The sequence below is a fragment of the Diplotaxodon limnothrissa genome, linkage group LG12 (genome assembly GCF_057381915.1).
Source record: "Diplotaxodon limnothrissa isolate DT_005_m linkage group LG12, D_limnothrissa_male_GT1.1, whole genome shotgun sequence".
Taxonomy (NCBI): Eukaryota; Metazoa; Chordata; class Actinopteri; order Cichliformes; family Cichlidae; genus Diplotaxodon; species Diplotaxodon limnothrissa.
Window position 1 is genome coordinate 24954878 of NC_140607.1, and position 16328 is coordinate 24971205.

The 16328-nt window shown below is 38.2% G+C and overlaps 1 protein-coding gene across 1 annotated transcript; it reads left to right on the top strand.

Annotated features, from left to right (window-relative positions):
• Nucleotides 1–461: 461 nt before the first annotated feature.
• smarcad1a (SNF2 related chromatin remodeling ATPase with DExD box 1a) lies at nucleotides 462–15511 on the top strand. Its single transcript, XM_085368401.1, has 23 exons — nucleotides 462–872; nucleotides 1469–1607; nucleotides 1713–1857; nucleotides 5366–5435; nucleotides 5709–5803; nucleotides 6038–6139; nucleotides 6741–6819; nucleotides 6943–7601; nucleotides 7992–8188; nucleotides 9208–9298; nucleotides 9590–9689; nucleotides 9950–10009; nucleotides 10310–10385; nucleotides 10534–10669; nucleotides 10769–10900; nucleotides 11316–11411; nucleotides 11738–11855; nucleotides 11978–12093; nucleotides 12639–12827; nucleotides 12926–13044; nucleotides 13589–13771; nucleotides 13964–14073; nucleotides 14910–15511. Exons 1-23 carry the CDS (start codon nucleotides 767–769, stop codon nucleotides 14969–14971), a joined length of 3180 nt encoding a protein of 1059 aa, XP_085224527.1. The 5' UTR covers nucleotides 462–766; the 3' UTR covers nucleotides 14972–15511.
• Nucleotides 15512–16328: the final 817 nt, after the last annotated feature.

Below are 16328 nucleotides of genomic sequence, written 5' to 3' on the forward strand. Positions count from 1 at the left end.
AAATTTCATGGACTTGGCTAGTACCTGTAAATTGCATAGTAATTACAATTTAGAAAGACATGTCTGTATCTTTGTAATTAGCTCATACCCAGACAATTTGAAACAAAGTGCATATTGCAGTTAATGATCCATACATTCAAATGATATGGTTACCCACAAGTGCTACCGGGTGTGTAATTTTATACATCAGTGATTTCATAAGCGACGTCAACACTGCCGTGAAAATAATGAACCTCCTTCTCTTCTGCCCACTAGTGGAAAGGAAAACGCCGTGATACCTCACGGATGCATTCATATGTATTTATATTCGCGATGAGACGCTGACACTCATTACATTACCATTAGCCCTGTAAAACTCAATGTGAGCGAAAGCGGAAGTATGCTACAGAGTACCATCTTGACTTACCGATGAGTTTCCGCCCACTTCTTCCTCTTACCAATGAGCTGTGCCGGCTCGGATTCCTCCAGGGCCGAGGGAGTTCGCGGGAAACCGGGTATAGTAGGGATGCAGCATACATAACTCGGGAGTTTAACCGCTTTCTTTGTTACAAAACCCGTGTGACATTACCGATCAATTTTAAGCTAATGCCGTTAAAAACGGAGCAGTGACACAGCTTTCTTACCCTCTATGCTAATATCTGGTGCTAGTTAGCGGACTCACATCGTGCATCACGTTGTGCTTCGTACGGCTGAACAGGAAAAAAATACGGCTGAGTAGGAAGAGACAAAGAAGTGCCGCTGTCAGGCACATAAAGGACCTGGTAAAATGAGTCTCTTCAATTTAGACCGGTTCCGTTTTGATGAGAGGGCATGCAGCAAGGACCAGGTTAACGGGTCAAAAAGTCCAGAGTCTGAAAAGGAGAACAAACCAGGTAACCAGCAGCTACATGTAAAGGCTAGCTCTGCATTGCTGATAGCTAGATGTGTTGAAATGCTATCGTTAGCATGACCTGTATCACTTTAACAGCTCAGCATGGCTTCCCCCCGCAGCAGTATTGAGGTAGATATTTAGAAATAATTCTTTCAATCTATAGCTGGCCATTTACACAATCAAATATTACACCTACAGCATAAAAGACAACAATTGTTAAGCCATTTCAGAAATCCTATTAGAGATTTGAGGTGATGTCAGTCTAATCTTCATCTTTTAGCAGCATACAAACACTAAGCTCAGTATTATGATGATGTCTTGTGTACCAGGGTTCACAAGTCAACCATAATTTCAGGATTTGGTCCTTTTCATATCCACCTTCTTTAACTTCAAGTAGTTCCATGCATGTGGTTATGTTCCATGTTTTTCCAAGAAAAACGTAAAAGCAGACATGTGTCATACAATTTGTAGTATCACTGGTCTTCTTCACTGGTATTTTTCCTGCAAACATTAATTTTAATATATCGAATGAAATTTCTTTGTCTGCTGTTAGGAAAACATCTACCAACATGTTTCTGCTGTCTTTTTTCCCCCCAGCTCAGACAAAGCCTGTCAAAGCCCCACCAAAATCCGTCGCCCGAGGAGTTGTTTTTGAGGAAGTCTTTACTATTGATTTAGAGGAGGATGAAGTCATTTCTGAACCAAAAACCAAGATGTCGTTAACAAAAAACTCCAAGTGTGTATATGCTAAAATAACTAGTAATTATTTTTTTCCCCCCAAATGTATGCATTCATTCACTGATCCACTGCATATTTTAGAGTTGTTATCTTTCTTTTATAGCAAGCCTGCTGGTAAAGCATCCCAAATTGTAGTGCTGGATGATACGGATGTGGACGATGATACGGATGTGGACAATGAATTGGATGACAAATTGAACAGACTAATGGAGATGTTTCCTGAGCTGACAAGACTGGATGCGCTGGAGGTGAGTTTCAATAAAAGTTTTGTATCTTTTAGGGATGCCACGATTAGTCAACTAGTCACGATTACGTCGACTATCAAAATCGTTGACGACTGATTTAATAGTCAACCTGTCGTTTGAAGCTTTGTAAGATCACAACAGACGCAGGAATAAGTAGGATTTAAGAGTGTAATAACGGACTGAAACAGAAGATGGCAGCACTGCATGTACAAGGATACCAGCTGCTGTTAAACCCCGAAGAAGAAGAAGTAGCCCTGTCCCAGAATTCATAGCACAACCCAGCTCAGTTTCCAACAATGGCGGCAGCTAGTTAGTTTTAATATTACTCTTATTCTTTCTGGGTCACAAAATAAACATTTAATATATGTTCAGACAAGAATGTAGCTGTGTAAACCTCAAATATCTGCTCAGTTTATCAAGACAGCACTACTTCGGCAGTAACCGATTTACAGCACTAAATCGGTTTGGCTGAGATTAAAGTTAGTTTTTACACAGCTGAATAAATGTCAAGAAGACAACTGATTATCAGAAGTGTGAGATGCTCGAGAATATACTCCGGTGTCCCGTTATATTTTAGATAGCAAGGAGTTTATTAAACTTAGCTGAAACAATCAGCAAATTTCATGAAAATTTAATAAACTACCATCTTGTCTTTATTTTTAGTTAGGACATACCTTAAACACTTAAAGCTGTAAGCTAATGATAGTTATATAAGAGCAGATGCATGCTGGTTCAATTGACCCTGTGCACGAGAAAATGCTAACTTCCTGGTTTGAGACTGGATGTGGGGTTGTACATTTCCGGTAGCTTTACTTTGCGGTCAATCGCTACTGCGAAGATATATTCCAAAATCATGTCCAAAACGGAAAGATCGCGTTAAGTTACAAAGAGCAGAAGGTGGGAACACTCACCACTGTTGTGTCATAAAAAATCTAATGATCAATTTTGACGTTTAAAGAGTTTAGATCGATCAGTTGTTTACATCACTCAACACAAGCAGAACTGCATCACTGCAGCAGAAGACACATCGTCCACATTCAGAAGCACATCTCTGTATAGTGACTGGTCTTATGATTTAAACAGGCAAATGTTCAGCATTCAAACTACAGGGGAAGAATAGTCAAACCAGATGTTTCCCCCGTTATGTCAAGATCAGCTAGTCAAGTACACACATACACAGCATGTTAACAAACCGTGAAAAAAGCCACACAAAAATAAATGATTGCTGGTAACGGTTTTTATACATTAGTATTTACGAAGGGTATGTTGTGACTTACCTTAAAAATTACAGCGGTCCCTCACTATAACACGGTTCACATTTCACCTCGCTGTTTCGCAGATTTTTTAGTGCAAGTTTGCATGCTTATTTTTTTTACGTCACCTTGTGTCCTGCGTCCTGATCGCTGCAGACGATCTCCTCCGTGCCGTCTCTCCTGTACAGTACACAATCGCTGCATCGATTGCTAGCAGTGTGACTCTGAAGTGCAGTACTGTATGTCCACGAAATGTTTTGCACCGTCAAAAAATAAAATTGGCTACTTGATTTCACCTATGGCTGATTATTTTTAGAACATAACACCCACGATAAACGAGGGACAGCTGAGAAATATAACATTTTTAGAGCTGGGCGATATATCGAGTTTTTAAAAAAATATCGATATATTTTTATACGAGATATAAGATGTGACAATATCCTTTATATCGATATAGTCTATGTTACGTTATAATTATACTTGTGGAGCCGCAAGTTTGCCTCTCTTTCGTCCACTTTCGTCTTTACGCAACGTTACTCGGCCTCGCCTCTCCTTCACTGAACACAACTCCCCCTCCTCCCCCATCGCTTCACCTGCAGGAAGCGACAAGATGGACACGGCAAATCTCCGTTAACGAGTTACTGCGCATCGCCCCGTGCGTGGGGCTGGACGGCGTCAGTGTGTTAGCTAGCTAACCACGCTAACGAGCTAACCACGCTAACGCCATGCAGCCCAGAGGTGCTGCACGGACTAAAATCCTTGCATTTTCTCAAAAGTTGACAGCGCGCCTTATGTATGAATTCTGGTTGTGCTTGATGGCCGCGAACCGATTTTATGTGGAACACGGCGCTCAGCAATCTGTCAAAAAATGTTTTAGTATGACTTTGGTAAGCTACAGAGCTGCACCGCTTGATGGATTGTCGGAGCATTACGGCTGAGCCTCGCGGAGTGATACGTACTGTGCTTCAACGTAATATTACCCTGTGTATAAGGACCATAAATGGCACCTGTTAAGAGACGTGGTTGCGAAGCGGATTTAAAAACTCCAGGCTGTCAGTCACGCAGTACAAGTTGGGAACAGAGCAGCTGTGAAATCTGTCTTTGTTATTGTGCTCAGCGTCTTTTAGTTTACATTTTGACTGCACAATTGTGAGCTTTTTGTTATGCACAAAAACAACATTGTTTTCTTTTATTTATGGAGCATTATTATTTAATAAATGCTCATAATTTAGTTTTGAGTAAATTTTATGTACATCTGCTCTATGTTAATAAAAGTGCCTGTGTGACATCTGGGACACAGCTTTGACTAAGAACTCTCTTTTTGTTCTTACTTTATGGCTTTAAAAAAATATATCGAGATATATATCTTATATCGCCATCCAGCTAAAAAATATCGAGATATGAATTTTGGGTCATATCGCCCAGCCCTAATTTGAATCCCTTTTCTCTTTTGCTCTGAGGTGCGGGGGAAAAAATATCGACAAGTCGATGAACATCATTTACAGATACAGTATATTGGGTAAATGCCCAAGACATCTATAGAAATGTAAATCGCCGCTTGATTCATTCATTTGCTTAACTTGTTTTGGACCGTAAACCAGGCGCGAATAGGACACCGGAAACAAAGCTCCCCACAGCAGTTTCCGCACCGGAAGTAGCATATGCTAACGTGCACATAGTCAATAAGTTGTACGTGTTACGTCCAATGGATGCATGATCTGATTAGCCGACTAATCGCAAAATTAATTGGTGACTAGTCAACTATCAAAATAATCGTTTGTGGAAGCCCTAGTATCTTTATGCATTAATGCCAGTTGCCAAGTATAAAACATTAGGGGTGAATGGGCTTTTTTGTGCCAATAAGAGCTCAATGGTCTGTCCATTTCAGGCTACATTTTTTTTTTTTTTTTTTTTTTTAGCTAATTCTTTGCTCAGTAAATAATCAGCCCACTAATGTTTACGATTGATTTTCTTTAACCCATGTTCATTTACTTTAGTTAAATTTGTGTGTGGCCTGTAAACTGCTAGCATTGAATATAACTTCTTCATAGAGAATACCTAAAATAAGTTCTATATTTTTTATGTTTGCTTTAGAAATTATTTAGTGTTTAAAAATCAGAACCAGCCTGCTGCCTGGTTTTTCAGCACCCTTCCCAAATGTAATATTTATAATGGTGATTGAAAACTGTATTTATATATTAGCCACTTCAAATGTAGTCACTGTTCATTAGAGATGATCCGTTCGGTTTTCCTTTCAGATCGTTGAAAGTACAAGCACACTGGATGGGGCTGTAGCTGCTTGCCTTTTAAAATATGGTGATAAAGAAGGTAAGTATTTATTTTACTTTTCATATTGAGGTTTATTTTATAACTTAAAGGGAAATCTTTAGTTCTACAAAGAATATACCAAATCTAAACCTATAGAGAGTAAGTAAGAGTAAAAAGAAAAAAAGAAGCAATTATTAGGTGTGAAAAATAATTATTCCAAATATATGAGCATGTTATTGTAAAAATAACATCCTCTTAAAGTGATTAAAGTAGATAGATCTGTTTCTTAATTAGTTAGATTTATTAGGAACACTGTCTGTTTTGTCCTCTCAGGCCCGAGTCAAAGCAGGAAGAGAAAGCAGGATGGAAGCAGCAGCTCTAAAGACAGTGTTGAGATTCAACCTAGCAAGAAGACAAAACCATCAGCGGTAAGCCTTCTAACTGTGTCTTAATAGTTTAAAATGGGAAGAATTGTGCATCTTTGCGACACTAATGGTGACTTCAGTCATGATACAGCATGAAAACAGTGTGCACAGAACACTGGGAATACTTTAATTTTCTTTTAAACAGAACAAAAGCGTGGTTTACAAGAACTGACTCCTGCTTTGTTTTGTTTTTTTGTAAATTAAAATGGTAATTTTATTGCATTTTTTAACGGACAGGCCTCTGATGAGGAAGAAAATGAGGACAAAGAGCCAAGCTGGGAGAAGCAGGCATCTATGGTCAGAAGACTGCAGAAGAAATTTCCTGACCAGGACAAGGAGGTGAGTGAGAGACGTCTTAAATTCACAATGTCGCAATTAACATTTCCACTGATGTAAAAAATATGTTACAAAAACTGTATAAAATGGCCTGCAACACTGCAGTAAAAAGTAAATGTGTCAATGTGCCACTTTAGTTCGGCTGGTGAGAAGGCAACCCTTGCTGTAGTGTCCTGGTTCAATTCCACCCTGGGAATTCCCCTTCTGGCTCTGCCTTCTTTTTTACATGCCACAGTCCTAGAAGGCCAACAAGTAAACTTAAAATATACATACAGTGCTTGACAAATTTATTAGACCATGACCAAGTGTATGGTTTTTACCACAGCTGCCTTCTACAATGGTCTATCCACCAGTATGTACAATGTCTTTAAGTGAAAGTTTTTGTTTAAAACAAGATTTCTAAAATGTTTGTTTTCATCCCCTAATAAATGTATTAAGCACCGTATAAAGGTGGAGAAGATGTAGTTGAACATTTACTGATGAGTTCAAAGAAAATTACATCGACACAAAATAGTAAGAAAAGGAAGTCGGTCAAAATTACAGCTGTTTCTGAAACAATGTTTTGTGTTAGTTTGACGACTGATCCGTAGTCTGTGTGTTGTAGGAGCTGAGGATGGTGCTGCAGGAACATGACTTTAATTTTGAAGATGCTCTGCAGGTTCTACAGATGTTCTCAGACACAGGTGCAAACACAACAGCTGTCATCTGAATATTTTCACTGTTTAACAAGCAGTTTATATGTACTTTCAATTTAATGTTGAAGTGCTTAACTGGTTCTGAAACCTCCGTTTGTTTTCTGATATTAGATAATACAAGTTTCAGCTCGCATGGGTCAGAAGGAAAGGTATCCAGCAAATCAAAGAAGAAAGACGAGTCAAAGAGAGAGCTGAGGCCCCGAAAAGACCAGAAAAATGCTGAAAAGAGGCAAGACCATGTCAGTGAAACGGAGGATGACAGTACAGATGATTCTGAAAATACAATGGACAGTGAAGATGATTCTGACTTGGAAGACAACGAAGACTCCAAAGAGAAAAGTGCCACTCTGTCTTCTTGGATTGTAAGAAAATCTGGTCCAGCGGCTTCATCATCCTCTGCCAACAAAACTACTACCTCTTCCTCGCTGAAGTCCTCTTCCTCTTTATCTGCTGCCCAGACTTTGTCCAGATTTGCCAGTGGAACCAGCATAGCTAAGAAGCAGGCGGCAGAGAGAAAGAGGAAGGCGCGTGCCTCCGATGAACATGTCAGTTCAGAGGGCGAAAACGACTATGAAGACCCAGTAAGCAGCGAGTTTGAGGATTCAGATGATGAGCTGGACTCTAAAGTAGGCTTGACAGAAGTGAAGAGGGAGATTCTTGCATTCTTCCAGGATGCATCACTAGACGAACTGTCACTAATGTCTGGGTGCTCCATTAAAAAGGCACAGAAAATTGTGGAACTGAGACCCTTTAAAAGCTGGAAAAGCTTGGTAAGAGGCCATGTGTTTCTAAACAAGAAGCATGAAACCACAAATAGATTTCCAGCAGATTATTTATGTTAAATAAAACAGTTTGATAGAGTTTTTGTCCAAAGAGGTATAAAAACAAAGGGCTGTATTCACAGTCTGAAATCATCTGACTGAATGCAACCTTTTGTTTATGCTGTATTGGCTTGTTCTGCAGATAACATGCTCTGTTCAGCACAATAGTTTTATCACAATAGTTTTCTTTTTCTCCACACCTCTATCATCAGAGGGTAAATATGCAAAGATGGATAAGATTTATCAGAATGTGTACAAATAGAGTAGTAATGACTCCTCTCTATATTTAGTCAGATTTATTTGTCATGTTAATTGTTGTTTGATGTTTTTCTCCTCCAGGTTGATGTTCTCAATAAGAACAATGGACTTTCAGAAGACTTGCTGGCGGGCTGCAGAGTCGTCCTCAAGGAGAGGAAGGTTGTCCTGGGGCTGATGAGCAAATGCGAGACGATTTCATCAAAAATGGTCAAACAAGTCACTCAAGTGATGGAGAAAGGGACAGGAACCATGAAACAGCCCACAGTGCTCAACACCCAGTGAGTACAGTGTAATTCTTGAAAACAGTTTGTGAACCATCTTAAATTTCTTAAGTTTTTGTGTAGTATGACCAACATCAGATTCTAATGCAAGGGTTCAAAGTAAATATTCTGAAACGTACTTCTAGAAATTAAAAGAAAACTGTCTCCGAGAGTTCAGGCTGTGTTAAAGAATAATGGGGAAATAATAGTTCAGTGGTGGTAGCATGTGGGCTGTTGTGGGGAGCTTCAGACTATCTGCAGAGAGTGTCTGTTGTCAAATTGGGGCAAGTGTCAAAAATATGTGGTATAGCCGGTCTGTGGGCCGCTCTTACATGTACTGCTATTGGTTCATCTGTCAGCCATGGGGAAGAATGAAGTTACAACATATAAAGAGCTGAAGTGAAACAGTGTTTAAAAAATTAAATGTCTCCACTGATGTCACTGTTTGTACTTTTCATGCTATATTTTTTTAATGGGTTTTTGTTTGCACAATTGTTGAATGTATCTCTATAAAAAGACGAAGGTCAGTTCAAGATATTTGTGCAAACTGTCGATTGTTTCAATAATTTGTAACCAAAAAAATTGAAATTTCGTAATAAAAAAAATCAGTTCTTTATTATAACAAGATTGTTAAAAATGTCTTTACAGAACTTTTAAAAAATATTTTGTAACTTGATAAAGGAGGCTTTCTGTTGTCATTTCAATGTATAAGACAAGCAAATGTGATACAAAAAACAAGCGAGTATGATGTGCAGAGTATTAGAAAGAAATGTCTGAATGTTTTTGCTACTGAGTGAAAGCTGAACGATCTTTAACTTAACTCTCCAATGTTGGAAGGAAAGTGCAGAATTTGCAAACAGTGTAGGAACCAATGTAGGAAGACTGAGGTGATTTGTGACCTCAGAATGAACTTGGCCATAACTGCTGTTATAACAGCTTTTCATCATTTCTCCATAAATTATGCATGCAGGGTGTGTTTGGGAAAAAAAGACAGACCTAGTTCTTTTTCTCAGTCTGTAATTATTGTTGTTCTTCAGGTTCCAGCTGAAACCCTATCAGCTAATTGGGCTAAAGTGGCTGCTGCTTCTTCATGAACACAAATTGAGCGGTATCCTCGCTGATGAAATGGTGAGGCAATAAGCTTGGGACCTGTTGTTAAATGTTAAATCCGACATAAGTTTGTATAAGTTTGTTTTTTTCTTCCCAAAAAGTATAAATATGGATACTGAATTAAAGCAAATGTGTTGTTTTAGCCTAAAAATGGCAAGAGAGCACTGATTTGTGCAGTTGGTCAACATTTTGTTCTTAATATTGTTGAGAAACAACAGTGTTCAAACATAAGTGTTTGAACACTGTTGCTACTGTTCGTGTCTCATGTCTGATTGTATCGCTTTGTCTCTTTCACTGTCCAACCTGCAGGGTTTAGGGAAAACTATCCAGGCTATAGCATTTCTAGCTCAGCTGTACCAGAATGGTATTGAAGGGCCTCACCTCATCACTGTGCCTTCTTCTACACTGGGTAATGAACTCCACATGTCACGCGCTTTGCCACTTCACTTTATACCGTGTAATCTTTCAGCTTGAATAATAGTCCACATAGATAGATACTTTATTGAAATTATAACTTGAAAATTGAAACAGAACAATATACACACAGATTTTTATCTTCATTAACATTTATGGTACAAACTTCAATATTTCTATCTGAATCTTTTTATTTACATAAAACCTAAAGAAATGACAATTTCTGACCTGTGTTGTTTTCAATTTGTCTTGTAGATAATTGGGTCAGAGAGATGAAACTCTGGTGTCCAGATCTCAAAGTTCTCGTCTATTATGGTAAGGTTATAGTTAATTAAGTGTTGCTAGAAAATTAACTGAAACAGTTTTAGGAACTCGAGGATTTGTGTTCTGTGGAGCATGATGTTCACATGTAAATATGCATAATCTGTGGTGATTGTTAGAAGTTTAGCTGGATGTCACATGTCTGCTGTGTGCACTTGCACAATTAAAAAAGTTTTTTTTTAAATTGTGCATTTGATTTTTGCTTCAGAATGTTTGTATCTGACCTTGCTTAAAAATCTAATTTCCTCAGTTTGTAAACAAAGCATTGTGTTTGTGTTCCTTTATTCTGTATAGGATCTATAGAAGATCGTCGCTACCTCAAACATGACATCCTGAATGGAGATGTTGACTTCAATGTCATTGTGACCACGTAAGCAAACACAGATCACTCATCATTTTAGCAAACATGCTACCAGGAGATCGAATTAGTGCAGTCAAGTATGAGCTCCTGGAGGAAATGATAGAAACTTTTCACTCATACCTTTGCTCTTATTTCATTTTCATTTGTTTCTTTACAGTTATAACTTGGCAATAGGAAACGACAGCGACCGCAGCCTGTTTCGTAAGCTGCGGCTGATATATGCCATTTTTGATGAAGGCCACATGCTGAAGAACATGAACTCTTTGCGCTATCGGCATCTTATGGCTATTAATGTAAGCTGACCTCTGTGTAGTCTTTTTTTTTTTTAAACACCACTGTGGTTTTTCTTTGTTGCGCCTAACGGGGTTCGGTTTCTGTCTGGTTCCCTGTAGGCAGAGCATCGCTTGCTGCTGACAGGAACTCCGTTACAGAACAACCTCTTAGAGCTGATGTCTCTTCTGAACTTCATCATGCCATCTATGTTCTCCAGCTCCACCTCCCAGCTCTCAAAAATGTTTTCTATGGTAAGTGTCTGTCAAGTCGATTTTGTTTTGACAGAAGTGGGGTTTTTTGTACTTTTTAAGCACTAAATAACTCCATAATTACAAGAAAATGCAACTCCTTTCTCTATCTTCTTATGTTAAACTGTAGTCGGTCATGTCTTCTCTTATTAAATAAGAATTTGAGTGATTAAAACAGCTCAAATACCAAAACAGGTGCTGCATCAAGGAACAGGGTTTGAAAATAAACTTGAGCCTCTGAAATTAACTGATTATTCATTGTCCCCTGGTTTTCACTTTAATTACAGACAAATGTCATGATCTTTTGTTTCACAGGTTAAAACAGTGCAAGAAGAACATGAAAAATCTGTTTAGTAGTAACGTGTTCTGTTGTTCTGTCTCCTATCTGACTCAAATTGCTTGTTACATTGCATGTTAGAAATCACATGAAGAGCAGAGTCGTTTCGAGAGGGATCGTATTTCTCAGGCCAAACTCATCATGAAACCTTTCATCCTCCGACGGATCAAGAGCGAGGTCGGTTAATCTGAGAAAGTTGCACATTTGTACTGTAATTTCAAGTATTTGGAATGAAAGCCTGCATTACAGCTTTCGTTTTTTTTGCCCAAGATGTGTGAAACTCTTAATAGTAATGAACTTCTTCAAGTCATAATTGAGTTAGAATTAAATAAATATTCATACATTTTCTATGAAAATCCTTCTTGTCTGGAGTTGATCTTATTTAAATGACTATTTGGCTAAAAGATAAGCTTCCAGGAAAAACTAACAAACCGTTTTAATCATACACATTTACAGGGATTATATGTACTAATTAACTAATGGTGCTCCTTTTCCCCCCCAAGGTCCTTCAGCAGCTTCCAGCAAAGGAAGAGACGGTGGAGTTCTGCTCAATGAGTGAGAAGCAGCGGGGTCTGTACCAGAACCTCTTTCAAAAACTCAAATCCACCACGAATGGTGAAAGTAAGCCCCACATTAAATGAACTGTGTGGAATTAGAGCTCTTTAGTATAACTCGGGATACTATTTTACAGTAATATAGAACAATGTTTGATTAATAATTCCTGACATGCATCTTCTCTTCAGAGCGAGAGATGTGTAATGTGATGATGCAGCTGAGGAAGATGGCCAACCACCCTCTGCTTCATAGACAGTACTACACCACTGAAAAACTAAAAGCCATGAGCAAGCTTATGCTCAAGGTGAGGATACTCCCCAACAACCATTGTTTGTGTTCTTTATTGTGTTTTGTTTGTCTTGTTGGCTGAATTATCGATTAGCTCATGCTAAGACAGTGAGCCCTCTGTCCACATTTCCTAAGAATCACTACTATGTTCTGGAGGACTCCTTGTTTTTGTGAAAGTTGCACACAGTGATCACCTAATAAGTCTTTGCTGATAGTGTTCGAGTTCAATGTCACTTTTGGTGGTTTTCAAGGGAATGTGATTCTCATTAGTCATTAGTTCAATACAACCAATGACATGAAAATATCACTTTCTCTGCTTCACACATTACAACAACCTTTGAATCTTGAAGTTATTGACATTCTGGTTTTTCATTCTGTTATCCAGAAACGTCTTCAAGTTGTGATATTTAGCTTGCAGATTTGGCTCACAACACCAAACATTTAGATTTCTTTGCCATCATCATTTTTTGGATCCTGGTACGCTGTTGACTAGCTGAATGCTGGACTTTGATTTAGTACATTTTCATACATTTTGGGTCGTCTCTTTTTCTCTCTCCTCAGGAGCCAACACACTATGATGCAGATCCTGTTCTGATACAGGAGGACATGGAGGTGATGTCAGATTTTGAGCTGAATCGTCTGTGCCAGCAGTACTCCACTATCAGCTCCTACCAGCTTGAAAATGATCTCCTGCTTGACTCTGGAAAATTCCACCACCTTACAAAGCTGCTGGCCTCACTTAAAGAGAAGGTAGATAGAAATATACCGAACCATTTCGTTCTACGTTTTTGATTTTTGGAGCACAGGTTTAAGATTTTTTACAGCACAACCTTCCTGTCGTCATACAGGGGGACCGAGTGGTATTATTCAGTCAGTTCACCATGATGCTTGATATTGTGGAAGTGCTGCTGAAACATCTTATGCATCGTTACATCAGACTGGATGGATCCACACCCATAGCGGACAGGTGGGTTTCAAATATTGAAATAAGATCATTGTAGCTAACAAGGCATCAAGCATTTGATGTTATTAGGTCTAAATCTTTTCCTTTAAAATTATTTATTGGACTTCATTCTTGCGGTTCTCAGTCATATAGGTCATGCTTATCTAAGGAGCTTGGAAAGAAAAGCGACTAGACTTCTTTAAACTTCTTTTGAGTCACTTTTTTTCCCCAAGCTCCTTAGATTCTAGTTATATTCTATGTTCTGCAAACCAGTAGAATAAAATTGTAACATGATTTAAATTTAATATCTAAAAGGTCACGTTGTGCACATGTGGATGTCTATACAGACACTTTGACTGGAACTTCAACAACATCAGATATTACATTACAGTAAAGGCACCTTAAATCCTGCAGAAGTGTTTGTTAAAGTTTAAGCTGTTTGAAAAGTTTAGCACATCTGTTATTCTAGCTGTTGCATCAGGTAAAAATGTGTCAAAATGGAAGCAATGTCTGTTCAATTCAGCTTGTACCCACCTGTAGCTGTTAAATGGTTTTCTTTCTCCTTCAGGATTGTGTTGATTGATGAGTTCAACACAGACCCTGACATATTTGTGTTCCTGCTGTCAACCCGTGCTGGCGGCCTCGGCATAAACCTGACCTCAGCTAACGTTGTGATTCTACATGACATCGACTGCAATCCCTACAATGACAAACAAGCAGAGGATAGGTGTCACCGTGTGGGCCAGACCAGGTTAGATGGAATCTGTGTACAATCCTAGATATATTTTACCCAACAATGTCTTGTGATTGTGCCTTATCATGTCAGTTACTGGGCAGAAAAGCGTTTTGCAATATCAATGCAGGTTCTGTTGGGAGGAAATTCTGTGGTTAGTATGGTTGCACACATGCAGTGTGTAGTGATGGATCTACTTCTGTGTATCAGAACTGTACAGGTGATTAAGCTGATCAGTAAGGACACTATAGAGGACTGCATCCTGCAACTGGGCAACAAGAAACTAAAGCTGGAGCAGGACATGATCTCATCTGAACAAAGTAAGGAGATATCTAAAGATATGTGCTGTACCTATTTTCACCGAAGGTTTCTCTAGTGGATAAATTCGATTAGATAAATGCATTTGTTTCGGTTTTTAAAATAAACATGAAAAAAATACTCAAAACATTAAAAAAAAGTAGTGAGGATTTCATTAAGAAGTTCTAACCTTTAAGGCCCAAAGTGTGCTTCTGTTCTTTTAAACATGGTCAGCTGCTTTCACAATAAACTCCTGCAAATTTTGTACGAGTACCAAATTTGTCAGAGAGATTATTGCCCCTCACTCACGTCTGTGCTCTGCAAGCAGACACTTTGAATTTTTATTTTAGCAAATAATACTTACTGGCCATCTGACACTTCTCTTTCTCTGTGTGAGCACCCGAATCGATACTCTATTTTGCTTCTTTCTGTCTTTGAGTGACATTTTTAAACACCACAGCCGCTATCTTTAGCTTATGTGTACGACATATTTTTTTCAGATAAAGGTTGCAAGCCTCTGACTGCAGTGTCTACATCTGTAAATATTTGCTTTTGATTTCTGCTAAAACTCCAGCTGACTTTAAAACTGGGTCCACGTTTTATTGGGTTTTTCTGTTTGGAAAGTGCATGAATTCCAGGAGCAGTTATTGGATTAACCTGATTCTATTGTGGAAAATGTGGGAAATTGATTAACATTATTAGGCAGGTGAAGTGCAAACAATGAGGATTGAGAAGATAATCACAGGAAAATGTAGATATTTTTTGCAGTGTGTACCCTGCCTTTTGTTAACTGGAATAGGGTTAGCTAAATTGGTTAGGATAATGCAAAAATAATGCTAACAAATGATTTGTCCTTTAGGTGATGAGGGGACCATACCTGAGGATATGGCATCTTTGATCAAAGCCTCACTGGGACTGTGATACACAAATATGTGAAACTTGAAACTGTACAAATGCATTTGTATGGAGTCTCCTGAGATTTCGGGAAGACTTGAGTATTCTGACTGAGCTAACACCATTGTGTCTGTACTTGAGAACTGCTGTAAACCATAAACTGCCATGCAAACACTGAAATCCAATAGATCAGATTTACAGTGTGACATGGCAGCTGTGCCTAAAACAGTTTTTACATACGCACAGTTTTTGCTCTCACTTTGACTACACGACCAGTATAAACTGCATTTTAGCCTCTGCATTTTGTAAGTGTACCAAGCAGTAAAAACTTGAAAAAGTGTGATTTTTAAATCTTTAGTAATAAAAAAGTATTTAAAGTACACTATCACACTGGTCTGACAGAATTAAAGTGTCGTTTAAGTTTAAACATATGCAGTGTTGCACTGCTCCCATTCAGATAAAAGTAACATGGTGGTAAGGAGAATGATGCTTACTTGCCAAACTTTGATACAGGAAATATTTTAAAATCTAGGACTTAAAGAAAAAGGTTCGAGCATGGAGAATGGTGGATATATTTTTACCCGCCGTTCCATACAGTGTTTACGTGTTCAGAGAAATACAGTTCACATAGCAAGTATACTGAAAATGTTGTTCACATTAAATTCCTCTACCATTTCTGATTTAAAATTTGTGGCTGCATCACATGCATATGGACTCTGTCAGTGTTAAGTGTAATGTCTTACATTTCATCCTGTTGTCATCTTCTAATTACATATTTAGGAAAGGCAGACTGCATCAAGCATACAGATATTTTAATTCTTATCCTGGTATGTAAGAAAAAACCTATGGTGCTTGAATTTCTTTCATAGCTGTTTCTACTCCTTTAATTATCGTGCCGAGAGAAGACTTTTCGATTTAAGGAAGCAGCTGCCGCATTCGTGTACTGTATAAGTAGATAATTTGTTGTTATTGTAAAAGTGTTACTGTAAAAGCTTTTACTAAGTCATGTGTATGTTTGTTTGTTTTTTTTAGTTTCTTGTTAAAACTGAATAATAAATATTGGAATAATTGTTTGTGTGGTGTCTATAACAGTGCACCAGTAGAGGGAGCCAATGACAATTTTTTTTAACTATTATTATCAGAGATTACAAAGATCCTCCCAAAGGCCAGAGTTGGTAACGGTCTGTAGTAGTATACATTGCTGAACTATAATTACATTTCCAATTTTTCATTTGGAGAAACTGTAAAGGATTCTTTGATTAATCTAATGAAAGAGTGCCAAAATAATCACAGCGCAATAATATAAGAACTTATTAATAAACTGAAATTGGGAGGTCTGATATTTTTTCAGAAAATAATTGTTTGTATAAGTGCGTATTGTTAC

Coding starts and splice junctions, on each gene's coding strand:
- smarcad1a (XM_085368401.1), top strand. CDS start 767: ATGAGTCTCTTCAATTTAGACCGGTTCCGTTTTGATGAGAGGGCATGC. Junction 6,820..6,942: donor ACAGATGTTCTCAGACACAG/GTGCAAACACAA, acceptor TTCTGATATTAG/ATAATACAAGTTTCAGCTCG. Junction 10,670..10,768: donor GGCATCTTATGGCTATTAAT/GTAAGCTGACCT, acceptor GGTTCCCTGTAG/GCAGAGCATCGCTTGCTGCT.